We start from the raw sequence: 18,160 nt of genomic DNA on the forward strand, positions 1-18,160 counted from the left end.
CGCAATCCCTTCTCCTCCATTCTCCTCTTGGGATCTTGGGCACGCATGCACACGCGCCCGGCATGAGTTTTAAGCCACCGGGTCCGGGACATGATCCGCGGTCGACTACGTGGGAATCCAGCGACATAGCCATTACGCTAACTGCTGGTTCCCTCTCGGATCTTTCTTGTCAGTTGTTTTAGACTTTTGTTTATTTGCTTCTTTCTTTCTTTTGCTTTCTTTCTCAATTTAAACCATTAAAAATGCAGATTTTGTTTTTAAAAATTTTGCTTCTATGGGCCCAGCCGATGGCATAATGGTTTCGTCATTGAACTCCCACATAGTCAACCGCAATTCAAGTCCCAGACCTGGTGACTTAAAACTCACACTGGGCTTAAAATTCACACTGGGAGTATGTGCGTGCATACCCAAGATCCTGAGAGGAGATGGAGGAGAAGGGATTGGGCATGGTCACTTCCCTGGGTGGTGATTTCTTGTTTTATATCTCTGTGTCTCCCTCTGTCTCTCTGGTGAGTACACATGCTCTGTAACAAAAAATCCCTCTAAAAAATTTACTTCAAGGTCATTTCTTCCTTTCATAAGTGAGAGAAACACAGAAAGAGAGAGAGAGAGAGAGAAAGAGAGACAGCATGCTTGGGGTTCCAACACCAGAGTCCCCTCTAGCCTTCAGCCAGCCCCAGATCATGGGCTCATGTGAGCCCGGTGTACTCAGGGGAATCTATGGGCTTAACCCAGGAACCCTCTCATGTGGGATTTCCTCACAGAGCATCATGTGTCATGGCTGTGCCATAGTCAGGCCCAGATTTTCTTTATTTTTCTAACACGTGTCTAACATTTCTGTGCTGACCTTGCACGTTTAATGCCCATAATCTTCTCCATCCACTGAAGCTCACGGATTGTTAACTGCTTTATAGAACTTTTTTCTTTTCACATTCCTTAGATGTCTTTGACATAGCGATTGTCATGATCCTGATGACCTAGATGAGCCTATGAGGCAAATCTCGATTACCAATAGAATGTCACCCCTGATTCCATACTTTTACTTTAATTTAAGTCTTAACAACTACCTTGGTGGTGGTTGAAAGTGCAACTTCTGGGCCAGTCCCATGGCCCAGTAATTAAGGGATCTGGATCCTACATGGCCAAAAGTGGTTTCAATAACAGTTCTGGAAGATTGAAAAACATGCCAAGCACATATGCGTGCATGCTCCGATTCCCAACAGGATGGAGAAGTAGAAGCTAAGGGCTTCATGACCACATGTGCAGCATGACCACACTCCACTGGGAGGTGCTTTCTCCCCACCCCCATCTCCCTGTGTCTCTCTGATGAGCATCTCCTGACAATAAAAAAAAGAAAAGTGCAGCCTCTGAAGATGGAATATTTGCCTCCAGCCCTAGCTTTGACACTTACTTACACTATGACCTTGATAAATTTACAAAAAACTGTTCCGTTTCACTTTACTTATACATAAAATTATATGTAAGTTGCCATGAGTAACATGACTCAAGTACACAATTACACAAACACCTGTCAAAAAGGAAGTGCTCAGTCCATCCCCTGGTGCTGTCAGGAATTCTCATGTCAATCACAGTTTTAATCCCCACCTGATTTACCTGAAACATGCTAGCTAAGTCTCTGAACCCAAGATCTTGAGTAGCTAAAGGTCTGAGGTAGAGGATTGCCTTGAATCCAGACCATTTTAGAGTGTACATCTCTTTCTCACAAATAAAGTTTGAAGAAAAATAGAAGTGCTCAATGAACAATTGCTATAGGTCTGGAATTGAGAAGTCACATGTGCACACTGTAAGTAGTTCATTGCTACAGATTAAATGCAAGAGAGGTAACATGATATAGATCAGTAGTTCACAATGTTAATGTATAAAAGACACTTGGGGAGCTAATTAAACTTCTGGTTTGAACCATATCCTCTGAACTCTGTCTTCCTAAATCTAAATATAACCCAGAATACCTATCAGTAGGGTTTCCAGCAGTCACTAGGAGGGTTCGAGTTGACCTGGAAAATGAACCTAACTTCATCTCAGGCTTGCTTGGGTTCAGGTTTTGGAGATAATCAGTTTTATTATTCAGATTCTGGGATGCATTTACTCTTTTATTTGTTTAAGAACCTGCAGAGAGAAAAAGCATTGCGAATTTTGACACCTCTCTCTATTCCCCCTTCCCCTCCAGCAGCCTTCTCTATTATGGCCTAGCATCCTATTTTTCCAATATATTTTAAGGATATTTTCAGTCTTCTTCTATGGTCAGCTCCCAGGCTGGCAAGTTTCCTTTTCCTGGTGGGTGGTTAAATATACATCCCAGAATCAAATCAAGATACTTTATAGTAAGACATGTTATCAGAAAATGACCAAAGAAATGAGTTCAAATAAAGAGTTTGGTCAAACATCTTAAATGGCTCTGAGGAAATAATTGGGACTAGAACACCAACCTTTCTCTGAAGGTACAAACAGTCTCAGAATCAAGAAAGATGTACTGTCATCTCAGGTATACCCATGAAAATAAGGCATTGGTCACTGCTTCTCCGAATCAGGCACTGAGGGACCAGCAGATTGCATAATGGTTACCTTGCTGGACTCCCATGTAGTCAACCACAGTTCGAGTCCTGGACCCAATGGCTTGAAAGTCACAACAGGCACGTGTGCATGCATGTCCAAAATCCCTAGCGGAAAATGGAGGAGAAGGGATTGCGGCATGGCCATCCCTCCTGGGGGGGTGATTTCTGGCTTTCTGGCTCCTTGACGCTCTCTGTCTCTCTGGTGAGTGCACATGCCCTATAGCAAAAATTTCTCTAAAAAAGAATCAGGCACTGATGGCTCCTCAGTCAGCCTTCTCCCAAGGGGCAAATGCACAGATTTAGACCATTAGCAGTGAAATGCTTCCTCATTATAAGCCTTAAATGAAGCATAAAATGTGCCCATTCATACAATAAATATTTATTGCAAGCTACTGTGCTTTAGGACTGTACGCTAAAAGTTGCTCAAGGGAGAAAAACTCTGCCTTCACTCATCTGCAATAATTTAATGTCTGACTTAACTTGAAAGTTTAAATATAAGACTCTGAATCCGGATATGTGAGACTATGACCCTATTTCAAGGATGTATTAGTTTTCTAGAGTTGTCATAACAAAATTTCACAGACTCGGTGGCTTAAAACAACTAAAATTTATTCTCTAACAGTTTGGGAGTCAAGAAGTCAGAAGTCTGCAGGGCCATACTCTCTGGGAGGGCTCTGGAGAATCCCCCTTTGGCTCCTAGCTTCTGAGGGCTGCTGCAGTTCATGTGGCATATAGCTGCATCACTCCAGTCTCTAGCCCTGTTCTCATGCAGTGTTATCCTCTTTTTATAAAGCACCAATCATATTGAATTAGGACCCACACCAGTGACCTCATCTTGATTACATCTGCAAAGATCCTATTTCTAAATTAAGTCACATTGAAAAGTACCAGAGATAAGACTTTAACATCTCTCTGTGGGGGATTCAATTCAACTCACTAAATAAATAAATAAATGTTTCGACTTAGAAGACTGGATGCATAGTGATGCTATTAAAATACACAGAAGGAAGAAACAAATAAGGAGATGAGGGAAATGGGAAATAAAGAGTTTAGTTTGGGGGCAGTTTAATTTTGAGCTACTTGAAGGACCCAGGAAAACTGAAAAATAGATCTTAAGGAAAAAAAGGGTAGTCAGAGTTGTAGACAAGTGAAAATTTTGTATATAAACTTAACATTAATCATAACATTAAATTAGTTCCCTGGGGATCAACTCTGAGAGAAAAATTTGGGTGTAAGAGATTTACAGGCGTGTTCAAAAAAAAAAAAAAAAAAAAAAAAGAAAGAAAGAAAGAAAGAAAGAAAGAAAGAAAAAAAAAACACTTAATACCTAGAAAAAGCAGGAGATACAAGATGGTCTGGCAGAGGAATAAGTCAAATAAGTCAATACAATTGCGAGAGAGGCTGGTCCCACAGACATCTCTGGTGCTGGGATCACCCTTCGGAGTAGTGCAAATTGATGCAGGCGTGTTGAACCTTTGTACTTTGCATTAGTCACCCATCAGATGAAAGTTCTCCCTTCCCTTCTGGGGCTCCCTTCTGCTATGATGATTGTCACACAGGGACTAAGCTGTGAGGCTTTAGCAGCCAACACTTGTAGTCCCTGGAAAAATGAGTGGTTTGTTTGAAAGGGTCATCTAGGCACTGCCCAATAGCACCTAGCACATTACAGGGTCCACAGAATGTAAGAGGACAACTGATCAGGTGAGACACTGGAGAGATGAATGGAAAAAAGAAAGCAGAAAAGAAAGAGAAGAAATATGGAAGGAAGGGAGGGAAAGAAAGAGAAAAAAAAAAGAAAGAAAAAGAAAGAAAGAAAGAGAAAGAAAGAGTAAAAGAGAGAAAGAAAGAAAAAGAAAAAAAGAAAGGAAGAAAGAAAAAGAGAAAGAAAGGAATTCATTAGTTACTATGACACATATTATATAATTTTTCTCCTTATAATAATGCTGCAAAGTAAATATTATTAATCTATATGACCAAGTCTCTAAAAATTAAGAAAATACGGCATTAGTTATTTATGTGTCTTAGAGTCTTTTTTAAAAATTTGAGCTGCAAGTTTTCACCACTATATCACATTCTATAGGAAGGCAAGAAAGTAAACTGGAATATATTTGTTTTCTATATATCTCTGTAAGGGTGCAATTCACAATCAGATTTCTATTTTAAGATGATTTACTGAGATTCTGATAGTGCGCTTATAATTAAGCTTCCATTCCTTCTTCCACTTTTGTTTTTTTTTAGAGAGAGATCTTTGCTATGTAGTACATGTATGCTTGCCGTACAGACAGAAAGTGTGAAATCAACCTCCAGGGAGAATGGGAGATGGCCACACCACAGTCTCTTCTCCATATTCCTATTGGGATTTAGGCATGCATACATACATGCCTGGCATGAATTTTAAGCCACTGGTTCTGGGACTAAGCCACTGGGTCTGGGACTTGAACTGCATGAGAGTCCAGCGATGTAACCTTTACACCGTCTGCTGCTCCCCCCTTCCTTCTTAATGCTATTTTTAAGGTTATATCCCAATAATCATTTTTTTTTCTTTTTTTGAGAGGTTCTTTTTTTTTTTTTTTGCTAAAGGGCATGTGTGCTCGCCAGAGAGACAGAGACAGAGAGATAGAAAACGAGAAGTCACTCCCCAGCGGGGATGGCCACGCCGCAATCCCTTCTCCTCCATTCTCCTCTTGGGATCTTGGGCATGCAGGCACATGCGCCCAGCGTGAGTTTAAGCCACAGGGTCCAGGACTCAAACCATGGACAACTACATGGGAGTCCAGTGACATAGCCATTACGCAAACTGCTGGTCCCAATAATCATTCTTGATCTTTATATATATATATATACTTTTTCTGGGGAGAGGTTTTTGCTATAGGGAGCGTGCGCTCACCAGACAGACAGAGACAGAGAGACAGAAAGTGAGAAATCACCCCCCAGGGGGGATGGTCACACCACAATCCCTTCTCCACCATTCTCCTCTTGGGATCTTGGGCATGCACGCACACGCGCCCAACATGAGTTTTAAGCCACCGGGTCCAGGACACGAACTGCTGGTCCCTTGATCTTTATATTTTGAATGCTTGAGTTTGTTTCTACAAAACTATTTTATTCTCCTATTTATTGAACTAACTAATTTTTACTTCTAAATTTTTTTTCGACATTAAATCTTCTTTTCCTGTTTATTCCATATATTTGCATACTTTATATATTATATTGTTTATTTTACACATATATGTGTGTATCTATTTACATAAAATATAGTCATGTATTATAGTAATATGCTTCTATTTTTTTCACACAAATTATTGATAAACAAGACACATCCTGTGGACCAAATTCAGGCATTTGTTTAACTATTGATGCATTTGTTCTTTTCTGGTGAAAGCTTTGCTGAAATGACTCTTAGATTCTTAGTTACACTAAGGCTTATTTGTCAACCTCTGGCTTGTTGATCAGACTAACAGGTGAGTCAGAAATGTGATGGTTAAGGAGCTGGACACTCCCACATGGCCAACCAAGGTTCGAGTCTCGGCCCTGGTAGCTTCCTTTCTCACTTTCCCTCTCTCTCTGTATCTCTCTCTGGTCAAATTAAAATAAATGAATGAATAAATAAAATTATTATTTTTGCCACTTTTATGATTTATAAAAGCACAGGATGAATAGGGTCATATCACAAATACTGAAATGCAAAATATACGATAGGATAAGTTTTCAACATGTATATACATATGAAATGTTCATTCAAATGTAAATCTTCCTGAATTAAACTTCACAGTACGGTGATGTCTAAACATGAAAAAAATGTGAATTTCAGCTTTATTTTATATATATATATATATATACATTCAGTCACATTGTTTAGCTTACAAAGTGAACATTTCATTATGTGAACATTTCTCCCCAGTCCTATTGGTTGAAGATATTTAAATAAAATTATTATTATTATTTTTAAAGAAATATCACTAAAGTCTGAAGCCAGCAGATGGCATAGCAGTTATGTCACTGGACTCCCACATGACTGACCAAAGCTCAGAGTCCCAGTTCCTTGAAACTCACACCTGATGTGTGTGTGTGTGCGTGTATGTCCAAAATCCCATTGGGAGAATGGAGGAAAAGGGATTGCAGCATGGCCATCCTCCCTGGGAGGTGATTTCTCATTTTACCTCTTACTGTATCTGTCTCTCTTTAGCTGGCAGGCACATAAGCCCTAAAGAAAAAAAACTTCTGGAAAATAAAAAAGAATAGAAAGTAATATCACTAAAGTCAAAGACATTGACTTTAAAATTATTCTTTGTCTGTGAGGTCTATCACGTTATTATAGAGAATTATGACATTAATTTGACATAATTTCTTTTACACAACACTTTACATTCTTACAAGTTTCACTTCTTTTAGGACAATTTGCTAATTAGAAGTGATTTATTATTTGTATCATCTTTCACAGTAAAGCTTTACTACAAGCTAGGGAGTATACCTACTGTTATACTAATGTATATTTCCTCAGACCTCATTAAATGAATAGATCTATTTGATTTAAGGGTACGTGATAATCCCCATATGTGCAACATTTTTTTCCTTGTATCACTGACTATTTTGACCATGTATAAATTCTGTTTAGCTACATGCAACAAGAGCTTAACTACATTTTCATGACTAGAAGGAGCATTATATTTTCATAATTTAAAAATTTCAGAGATGAGCAGTCTCTATTGCACTTATGTCTTGGGCCCCATCTGTTTTTTTCACTCTGCCAGTCTTTACATGTGGCTTTCTCCTTTGTCTTAATACCTATGATCAGAGATCACTGTTTCATGTAAAGCTTTGTATTCAATTCCCAGACAGAAAAAGAGAAGGACATGGAAAGAAGCAGAAATAGTGCCTATAATACTACCTGAAGAAAGGAAACCTTTCTTAGAGACCCTTAGTTGATTTGGGTTTATGTATGGTTGAATTAGCAAGAATAGGGTAAGATGACCACCCCTAACAGCAAGGTAGCCTGACCAAAACAGGACATTTTTAGGGGCAGATTGAAGTCCCAAATATAATCTGGACCACCTTAGTAAGATACACTAGGAGATATTTTTAGCATCTAACACAATTTTTCACTATCATAAATACCATTTATTATTACTATTATTATTTCTTTATAAACATGTTGAAAGAATTGAAGGAAGGTAGTTTTATATTGTGACATGTAGCTACTAGGAACACATTATTAATATATGTGTGTTCGTGAGACCAGCAAATGCCATAATAGTTATGATTCTGGACTCCCATTTGGGACCGTGGTTTGAGTCTCAGAACCAGTGACTTGAAATTTAGACTGGATGCTTGTGCTTGAATGCCCAAAATCTCAAGGGGAGAATGGAGGAGAAGGGATTGCAGCATGGCCATCCCTCCTGGAGGCTGATTTCTTGCTTTCTGTCTCTCTGTCTCTCTGTCTTTCTGGCACCCTATAGCAAAAATCTCACACACCAAAAAAAGTGTGTGCATCGTAATATTATATCTCGAAATCAATTAATGTAAAATCACCAAGAAGTAAAAGTTCATTTAATTTACTGAGTGGGAGAATATACAAAAATAAGAACATGTCAAATTGAGCAATTAGAAAACACATGTATTTACCTATTTTTTGCTGGACAAAAGTAAAAATTTTAAGTAGTTCAATGCAATATATGGGCAAAGGAAAAATGCAAAACATGGACTTTATTTTTCTAACATAATTTTAATTACATAAATAGTAAGTTGATGAATATAGTTATTTTACTCATTTCTTTTGTTTATGTATAACAGAATATTCTGAAATTTCTATGACTGTGTGTCATGTGTCCAACATTATGATAAACAGAGTTTTTCTCTCCTAAGTAACATTCATAAAATATTTTCGATCCACTATAAATTTTGGGCCCCAAAAAAGCCATTCTAAAAACTTTATGCATTCTAAAGGTAAATGGTAAGCAATCACTTACAAGATGTTTATCATCTAATAGCACCTAAGACAAATGTACAAACAATTGTAACACCACCAAGCAGACCAAAGCACAATCCAGAATGTGATATTAAACCAGTCCCTCGAAGATGTACTGAGCAGGGACTACATTAGGTCGAGGACACACGAAAGGAGGTGCTGCTTACTCTGGACCTACAGTATAGACCATTGCACTGGATGAATATGGTGCAGAAGGAAATCTCAGGCAGAGAAGCAGGCATCTATATTGTTCACCTCATTTGTTCATTCATTTATGTATCCATCCATTCATCAATTCAGCACTCAGTTTCGAAAGCCATCATCTTTAGAGACTTAAATGTGCTTGCTTATTATGAAATAAATTCTTTCTATTGATTTAATTTAAAAGTTGTTTAAATATTTGTAGTTGCCAATGTTGATTTAATTTAAAAGTTGTTTAAATATTTGTCGTTGTTAATGCTAAATATTTTTTTCTTTTTACTCTATGGTAGTCTTGATTGTTTCAAGTCTATTTCTCTTCAGAATGTTTACCAACATTTGTTTCCCAAAAAAGCTAGTTATTGCCTTCACCAAGAGGTCAGTTTAGACTTTTGCTTATTGTATTTATAAAAATAAAGTAATCTTAGGACCAACAGATGGCATAGTGGTTATATCGCTGGACTCCCACGTGGCCAACCTTGGTTCAGGTCCCAGACTCAGTTCGCAATCACACGGACACATGTGGGTGCATGTCCAGGATCCTGGGAGGAGAATGGAGTAGAAGGGATTACAGCATGGCCATACCCCACCCCAAGGGGGTGATTTCCTACTTTCCCACTCACTGGGTCTGTCGCTCTTGCTCTCTCTCTGGGGGAGTGCACATGCCTTAAAAAAAGCCATATATATGCATATATGTGTGTGTGTGTGTGTATATATATATATATATATATAATTTTTCCAGAAATGTACTTTGACTTGACAAGATTTGGGAATTAGTTGTGATCTTACCATTGAAAGGAAAGTGATGTTTGAGGCTATCTTTTATGTGTAAGTTTAAAGAAAGAAAAAAGAAAAAATTCTTATATAACATTTTCTTAGACCACTTTTTATTTTCATTTTATTTTTTGTAGGTTAGTTCAAAGCTATGCAAAAAATTTTTTCATCTTACTAGATTTGTTTATGTGTCTAAACACAATAAAATATTAGTCTGGCATGTTTAAATCAATGTTTCTTATTTATATTTTGCTAAATTTGGAACCATAACTTTCCTCCAATGCTGTTTTAAATGTCAAAATTAATTAAATTTGATAAATAAAACTAAAGAAATGATGATTTTAGAATATGCTCTTCAAACTACACATTCTTACTCCTACCCAATCCTCATACTAAGAATTACTCAGTATCAAGTGTTGCTTGTTTTGAAGAGCGAACAGAATGTTAAAAGATTGTATTATTAGCACATTAGAGTATTTCAATGCTTCCACTAAGTAGCAGAATTATATAGCTGATTAGTTGGTTATTTTTGTCTATTTTGGATGATATTTAATCTTATTACCATATTTCAAGTATATCATTTAACATTGAGTATATTGCATGTATTTTCAAACATATAACTAATTTCTAGTTACAGGTATGTGACTGTAAACATTTTAAATCAAAGGTGCATAAAGTGTTTTATCATGCTGCATTTCTAAACTTCAATACCTAACATTTTCACTTCTCACAGGGGTAAAATCAAACTGGATCAATCAAGGATGCAGCTCTGTGCATTTAACCAGGCAAAGACATATCTGACCACTTTTACACAGGTTACCTAAAAAAAAATCATAAATATGTGATATTTTTTCAGTGTTTTGCATGCTATTAAGCTACAAAATCTTTCTGCCTGACCCATTGCAAGAAAGTAGAAACATATACAATTGTTTCATAAATGAATTGACATCACAGCATGTCACTGGAACAATTCCATTATTTTTTGTGATTCCTTTGATTACTTCCTTATCGTTCTCATATCCTTAGGTGATTTCAGGTGCATGAGCTACAGAATTTTATGGAGTGGATTAGAAAAGTAAGATACACAATGTAACAGAAGCCATTGAAGCAACATTTCATTTGGAAATCTCTATCAATGTTCTTTCCTAATTTTAATCTATATGTGAATGTGCAAGTGAACTTCAAAAACTCTAGGAAAGTGTGTATTATGAAAAATTGATGCTTGGATTTCAAGAATTGTTTGCATCAAAATAAACTTGTACTTCAACTCTATTTTTTCACACCTTTTGAAGTCCCTTTATGTATCATATTAAATAGTCACACTTTAATTTAGTGTATTAAAACTCTATTAAAAATATTTTGAGGGGCCAGTAGGTGGCATGGTGGTTAAGGCATTCTATACCCACATGGAGAACTATGGTTCAAGTCCCATACCCAGTGGCTTAAAATTAGTTCAGCTGTTTTTGTATGCACGTCCAAAATCTCAAGAGGAGACTGGAGGAGAAGAGGTTGCAAATTGGCCCTTACCTCTAAGGGGTGATTTCTCACTTTGCTCTTTCTGTCATTCTCCAGTGAGTGCATATGCTCTATGGTAAAAACCTGAAGAAAAAAAAAAGCAAAACTATTTTTATGAGAGAGCAACTTCAGGGTATAAACATAAAACCCAGGGTAGTAAACAGTTGCATTCACAGATAAGGAAATTGAGACTCAGACCACTAAATTGCTTTCTGAGTACACATCTAGGAAGTTGGAGATAAAACCAAAACACCCAGTTTCTAGTCTAACTTCTGAGTATATTTTGAAAGCATCTTAAACACAGGGGTTTTAGAACTTTACTTTGAGAATAAATTTAGTAATTACCTTTTGTTTTGTTTTGTTTTGCGAGAGATTTTCGCTATAGGGCATGTGAGCTTGCTGGAAAGACACAAAGCGAGAAATCATCCCCTATGCAGGATGGCCACGCTACAATCCCTCCTCCTCCATTTTCCTCCTCCATTCTTTCTTAGAATTTTAGGCACACACATACATGTGCCCAGTGTGAGTTTCAAGTCTCTTGGTCTGGGACTCAAACCATGGTCGAGTACTTGGGAGTCCAGCAATATAAGCATTATGTTATCTACTGGTCCCCCAATTTAGTAGTTACCATTTGATTTTATTTTCTGATATATAAAATGCATCAATTAGAAATTAACAGGTCCCTCTTATCAATGAAGGGGTGATAAGAGCTTGAAATGTTAAATCCCAGAAGCAACAGAACTCACTGATGAGAATACATTTATGATTATCTGTTTAATCAGTAGCCTCTGGAAGTCACTAAGTTTAAATAGAGCATATTAAGAGTGTTCAAAAACTCCATGAAAAGCTATTTAATGGGAAGATACGTAGAGTAGCTTTTAGGAACTTAAGAGGTGTATTTTGTACTGAACTCTAAAAAGTTTCTTAATAAAATATAAGACACCTTTTCTAAATTTAAAAACATATTAACATGGATTGTGCTATCTTCTATTTCTTAAAAGTGTAAAAGAAGAATATACTAAGATATAATATTTTGTTTTAATTTTAGTACACCTGTTGAATAATGACTAAACTCTAATAGTTTCTTGGAAGAAGGGAGAAATCTATGTTAATAACAATCTTGCCTATTTTTATAATCCAGTTTATGTTTTAAATTTCTCTGTCATGGTTGAGATGCTTGCATTATCGTTATCCATTGTGCAATAATGAAAGCAAAACTTCCTCCTGAAATTGATATACTCTAGGGATAATAATACTAACAGTTTTTTTAAGTTGTTTTAGTGTTCCAGTTTTATTAAAGGTGCTCTTAAGTAAGAGACATACACATCTATTTCAAATTGGTGGTAATTTAAAGGCAGTATTTTTATGGAAACCTATTTTATTTCAAAATGTAGTAAGGTTCCTTCAATCAGAACATAAATAATCACACATATTCAATATTGTCTGTGTAGGTAAAACACACAGATTTTTGAGAAAATAGTTTCCATAAGTATATTCATTCATATTTTGTTTATAAAATATATATATTCATATGCTTTGTATTCATTAATAATTATTAGAATTTTTTTTACCAAACTACTACTAGAAAAGATGTGGCACATGTTAATGAACAGTCATTCTCCTGATTAAAATATTCAAATATTTTCATTGTATAGAATGGCTTGAAGTATGGCACTTTGGCAGATGTTACTTACAAAATTGTTGGGAGATATATTTCATCCATGTAAAATTCCTATTTTACATTGCATTTTCAATATTAGAAATCTCTGTGTTATTTCATTCACTGGATTTTCTTTGTCCTTACTTATTATGGATAGTGTCAGGGGAAAACAAAAATTATTCAAATGTATAAGCAGTTTGAATTTTATTTGTCATTTGGATTTTTTTGAAAATAGTAAATAATATTTGACAAGCTTAAGTCTTAGGATCTATACTTGTACGTCACATTTTGGTTCACGTAGGTTCTAATCCTTTTTTTGCCCATTTGTTATAACATTTCAAGAGGCCTTAGTAGAACTATTGCAATATTTGTGGTTGTAAGACACTTCTGGTTTGACCCACTGTATTCCACCTGCTTAAATACCTATTCTCTGCAAATAGTCAAGATAGCAGTGAAGTGATAGTACAGTCTATGAATACCAGTGAGTATATTACATTCAAAGACTTTATTGGTGAATGCTTCTTACCTTTTCATTAGAAAGAACCACCACAACCATGCCACAGAATTTGATTGAGAAATCCATAGCCAGTCTACCATTTTTATATGGCCAAACTTTTTTTGGGGGGGGATAGGTTTTTTTTTTTTTTTTTTTTTTTTTAATGGGGCATGTGTTTTGAACCACCACAACCATGCCACAGAATTTGATTGAGAAACCCATAGCCAGTCTACCATTTTTATATGGCCAAACTTTTTTTGGGGGGGGATAGGTTTTTTTTTTTTTGCTATAGGGCATGTGTGCTCACGAGACAGAGAGATAGAAAGCGGGAAATCACCCCTCAGGTGGGATGGCCATGCCACAATCCCTTCTCCTCCATTCTCCTCTCGGGATCTTGAGCACGCACACACACGCGCCCGGTGTGAGTTTAAGCCACTGGGTCCGGGACTCGAACCGTGGTCGACTACGTGGGAGTCCAGTGACACAGCCATTACGCTAACTGCTGGTCCCTATATGGCCAAACTTTGTTACTTTAATTTGTTTTTGTATTGAAAATCCTATCTTTTAATTACATAAGATATCACAGACGTCAATGCAAAGTACCTTAGGTAGATGATTCGGTGAAAACTAAGAACTCCGAGGTAAACCATCAGCTTTATTTTGAATCTTAGGTACTTGAGATTTAACATTATTTCTCTAACACCTAACTCTACACCATGTTGACACCAGGATAGGACTAAATGCAGTTCCTTCTGAATGAACAACCATTCCCCAAGAGCCTTCATAACATTTCTCTGGTAAAGATAAACAGAGAACAAAAAGAAAAAAATCTCATTTTCTTGCCTTTTATTTGAAAAAGCTGTATTTGTTGTTGCCTTTAATAATAATGTGAACCAAAATTTCATTTCATTACTATTAGTATATAAACTGATAATTTTCTGCTAAATTAGTAGAAGTAACATGAAAATCCATATAACAGAGAGGAAAATACTATTAACTTTTTCATTGATCCAGAATACCTGGAGTAGTTTTTCAACTTGGAACATTACCTTTTTCAAAGAATCTTGAGACATTTTAGAGACTAGAGAAATATTTACTGGGGCTTTGGCAGGCCCAGAAAAATAAAATATGTAAAGAAAATAAGTATCTTTACTTTAAGAGGAGGAATATAAGTCGTATTATTTTAAGTGCACTCTAATTTTTAAAGGGCTATAAGAAGATAATGTTTATATTTTTCCAGAAGGAAAATAGAATCCTAACAATTATAAGAGAGAGAAAAGTTTATTTTGTTCTATACCGGAAAGGGAATTTAAAATATAAGTCAGCCCATACTGCAGTGGCAAACTTGGAAAACATTAGAATCTTACACAAGCATAGTAGTTATGGAATTCTTCACAAAAGTTCTTTGGAAACTTTATTCTGGATTTTATTGTTTTACTTCTTAATGATTCAGAAACATCATTACAGATATCAATTACAAAAGTCAGCTATTAAATTCAAAGATGGCTAATATAGACATGACAAAAACATTTTTTGCTTATTGGCATATAATGGAGCTTAATTTATCACTGACATTTCCCACAATTATTTTCTTTTTTATAGTAATCCCTTCCTTTTGATTGACTTCTCTCAACTTTCTTGCTATTTTCCATGTATTTTAGTTTTGATTTTCAGGTGAATTAACTATGGTATTGTAGGCTCTGCTCCTTAAAATGTATCCTTTGTGAAGCAATCTTATATTATGTATTTTAAATATAACATATTTGGGATGTTCACAACATCAATCATCGTCTTTGAGTAAGAGGATGGAATCATCCTTTGAGTTCTCTGCTTTCTACTGCTTGCTGTTACAGATTTGATGGTTTTCTGCTTCTGAGTGGCAGACTATCAAGTCATTAGACAATTCTGTTTCACACCTCTCAGATCAAGAAATGATCAATTAGCATTAACTGCTGTCTGTTCACAGTAGCATGAAATAGCTTTGCAAAGTTAAGCCTAACTCAGGTAATGTCAGTAATAAATTTGTAAGTGACTAAGTTAAGGCTTTCTAATGTGACACCTATATTATACATGTACTGTGTTGTACAAAGCACACCTTTAAGGCAAGCAAAAGAACTGTGAAGAGTAAAGCTTCAAATTTGATCATATTTTCAATAACTGAAAGGGGGTCTTAGTTAAATATGTTTACAATCAAGGTAAGAATTGTTTTAAATGACAGTGTTTTATAGGTACACCTTGAAGAATATAGAAAGGAATGTCTCTACAAATACACACATACACACACACAAACACACATACACATAGTGTAGTGGCTACTGCAAGGGAATAGAATCTCTGAGACAGTAGATGGAACTTTCATTCTTCAAAAAATATTATTATACATTTAAATTTTCTGAATCAAATATATTACTTTCACATAAAGAAAAGAAAGGAATTTAGAAGGTACTTACATTCAGTGTCATATTATAAAATAAAAAGGTAGAAATGCTATGAAATACTTCCTTTACCTGACACTAGTGAGTCTACCTCTTTGACTCTATTCTTACATTTGTTTTTATTTTATTTATAGGCAGACTGCCAAGGGCAAATTATCTTTGTCAATAAGTTAATAAATGTAAGCAAAAGCATTTTTCACTTTTTACTAAAAATCAAGTCCAGAATTATCTATTCCTGATAACTATTATATAGGTAATTATAGTTAAGTATAGTAATTTTTCATGTGAAAGTATTCATTTCACTCATCTTAATATAACATATTCATTCTTTCACATCCCAAATTATAAGGGAAACCAACCAATAAATGACCAAGTTTATAGAAAAGGAAGTTATCATAAAATTATATAAAATAATGCAAATGATTGGCATGCTCTTTTCCTTATAGTAAAGAAAAAAATAGAGTGACTGCAGTTAACAATTATTCATTGAAAATTTAAAAATAGCTAGAAGTGAGTATTTAGGATGTTTCCAAGATTAAATAATAATAAATGTTTGAGATAATATATATCATAATTATCCTGATTTGATCATTACAGATTGTATTCGTGTATCAAAACATTAGTTTCCCATAAAATGTACAATTAGGTGTCAATTAAAATAATACTAAAAAAGATTCAATAATTAAATCTAGCAATGCCTGCTGTGAGAATTCCATGAATTTCACCCCAAGTAAAACCTTTTTATTTAACTTTTATTTAACTTCTATTTAAGGGCAGATTTTTATAACCCTGTTTATTAAAAACAATGTACACTGTAGTAAGTACAGATGTTAAAGGCTGAAAAGATTAGAATTAAACTGTACTGGGCCGGTAGGTGCCGTGGTGGTTAAGGGCACTGGACTCCCACATGGCTGACTGTGGTTCGAGTCCCAGACCTGGTGGTTTGCTTTCCCTCTCTCTCATTTAACCTGTTCTAAATGAAATTTCATATTGATACTGTTTATAACTAATACTATTATTAACTCCTTGACATGGTGGGAATAATGCCTCTATGCCAACATGGTTAGGAGTCTATATTAATAGAGTGCTCATAATTCTATGTCTGCTTCTGTAATTCTTTGTGTGCAATATCTTATTAATAGCATAGCACTTATACTGCTGTTGTATACTGTATGTTAATAATAGCACAGAGAATTTAGTTTGGAACCCATAAATAACACATCTAAATTCCAAGTCAGTCTCTAAAATTAATACTTTTATGCTTATGATATTAATTTAAATTAATAGGTTACTGAATCAGTTTAACTGAAGTTAATATTTTATTTTTAGCACCTGTATATATGTGAATTATTCTTAAAAAGCTGAAATATTAATAAGAGAAATATGTTTGGCAATAACTAGTAGTTTTCAATATTCACATGTTGTTTAACAAATGAGAATTAAAAATAAACTCTTCCATTGAGTTGCTGCTCTACTCCTTTATAAAACAGTCTTAAAAAATTTGGAAAAGCTTTGCTACAATTGCCGTATGTACTTTTTCTAAAAGTTCCTGTGTACATATGTGTGTAAGCATCATGTCTGATCATAAAGTTCTGAGTGGGAAAAACTTGTTTGTGTTATGATCAACTAGATGATCGTAACAACAGTGAGTTCATTGCTGTGTGTAAGTCCCCATGTTTAATTCCATTGAACCTTTGTTTCGGAGTTTGCATGTGCTGCTCTCTTCAGTAGACACTCTCTTGACATTACAGAAAACACTTTATGATCTTTTCTACAAATCTTTAAAATGTTATGTCTAAAATACACGATGTTGTATGGTCTTTGGTATTTTGATTCCAAAATCGTATTTGATTTTTTTGGGATCCGATTCAAGATCTTCTATCTATATCATCCTGCTGCATGTTATTTGACACAATTTTTTAGTCTTAACTACCAACAGACATTTTCTACGAAACACAGATCTGATATTTCAATGATCAAGTGTTGGCAGTTTGGCATTTATACATTATCATTAAAAGGGTCTCTGTTGCCCTAAAATAGTAACTGTTGGTGTATATAAAGTTATATTAATCATAAATAAAAATAATAAAGTAATAGTTTTCAAAACTGATAATTATAAAAATATTACTTGTCCAAATACTCAATTCATCAGGAAATGATAAAATTCACATTTCACAGGATGTGTAGATAGAAAGATCAAGTATGATGCATTGTAAGATTACTTGCCTCAATGTCCGTGTATACATTTTTTATGGTCATCATAACCTTTTTCATAACACTTTGCATGGCTCTGGTTATTAAATAAAACTTAAGTGCAGGATTTGAATGAATTCTAAATGAATTATCTGGTGGGGTGATGAATTTTCTTCTAGAGACTGAATCGATCAAGTTCCTCAGAGTGCAGCACAGTTGATAACCCTCTGCCTGGAGAAGGAGAAGAGGCTGAGGCTGAACCTGTGAATTCTGATGAGCCCGAAGCCTGTTTTACAGATGGTAAGAAAAAATGTGACCTTGGTTAGAATAGAGTAATTAGTGTTTTGTCTG

At 35.2% G+C, this 18,160-nt stretch overlaps 1 protein-coding gene and 1 long non-coding RNA gene across 2 annotated transcripts in view; one reads left to right on the forward strand and one right to left on the reverse strand.

Moving 5' to 3' along the window:
- Nucleotides 1-18,160, forward strand: part of SCN9A (sodium voltage-gated channel alpha subunit 9) — a 185,277-nt gene that overhangs the window by 130,610 nt on the left and 36,507 nt on the right. Inside the window, exon 18 of the mRNA XM_006153578.3 lies at nucleotides 17,989-18,109. Coding sequence (XP_006153640.1) covers nucleotides 17,989-18,109 — 121 coding nt within the window. The remainder of the gene's footprint in view (nucleotides 1-17,988; nucleotides 18,110-18,160) is intronic.
- Nucleotides 1-18,160, reverse strand: part of LOC102488272 (uncharacterized) — a 110,784-nt gene that overhangs the window by 57,560 nt on the left and 35,064 nt on the right. The window lies entirely within an intron of this gene.

This window comes from Tupaia chinensis, unplaced genomic scaffold (genome assembly GCF_000334495.1).
Source record: "Tupaia chinensis unplaced genomic scaffold, TupChi_1.0 Scaffold000381_1, whole genome shotgun sequence".
In the NCBI taxonomy this organism is placed as follows: domain Eukaryota; kingdom Metazoa; phylum Chordata; class Mammalia; order Scandentia; family Tupaiidae; genus Tupaia; species Tupaia belangeri.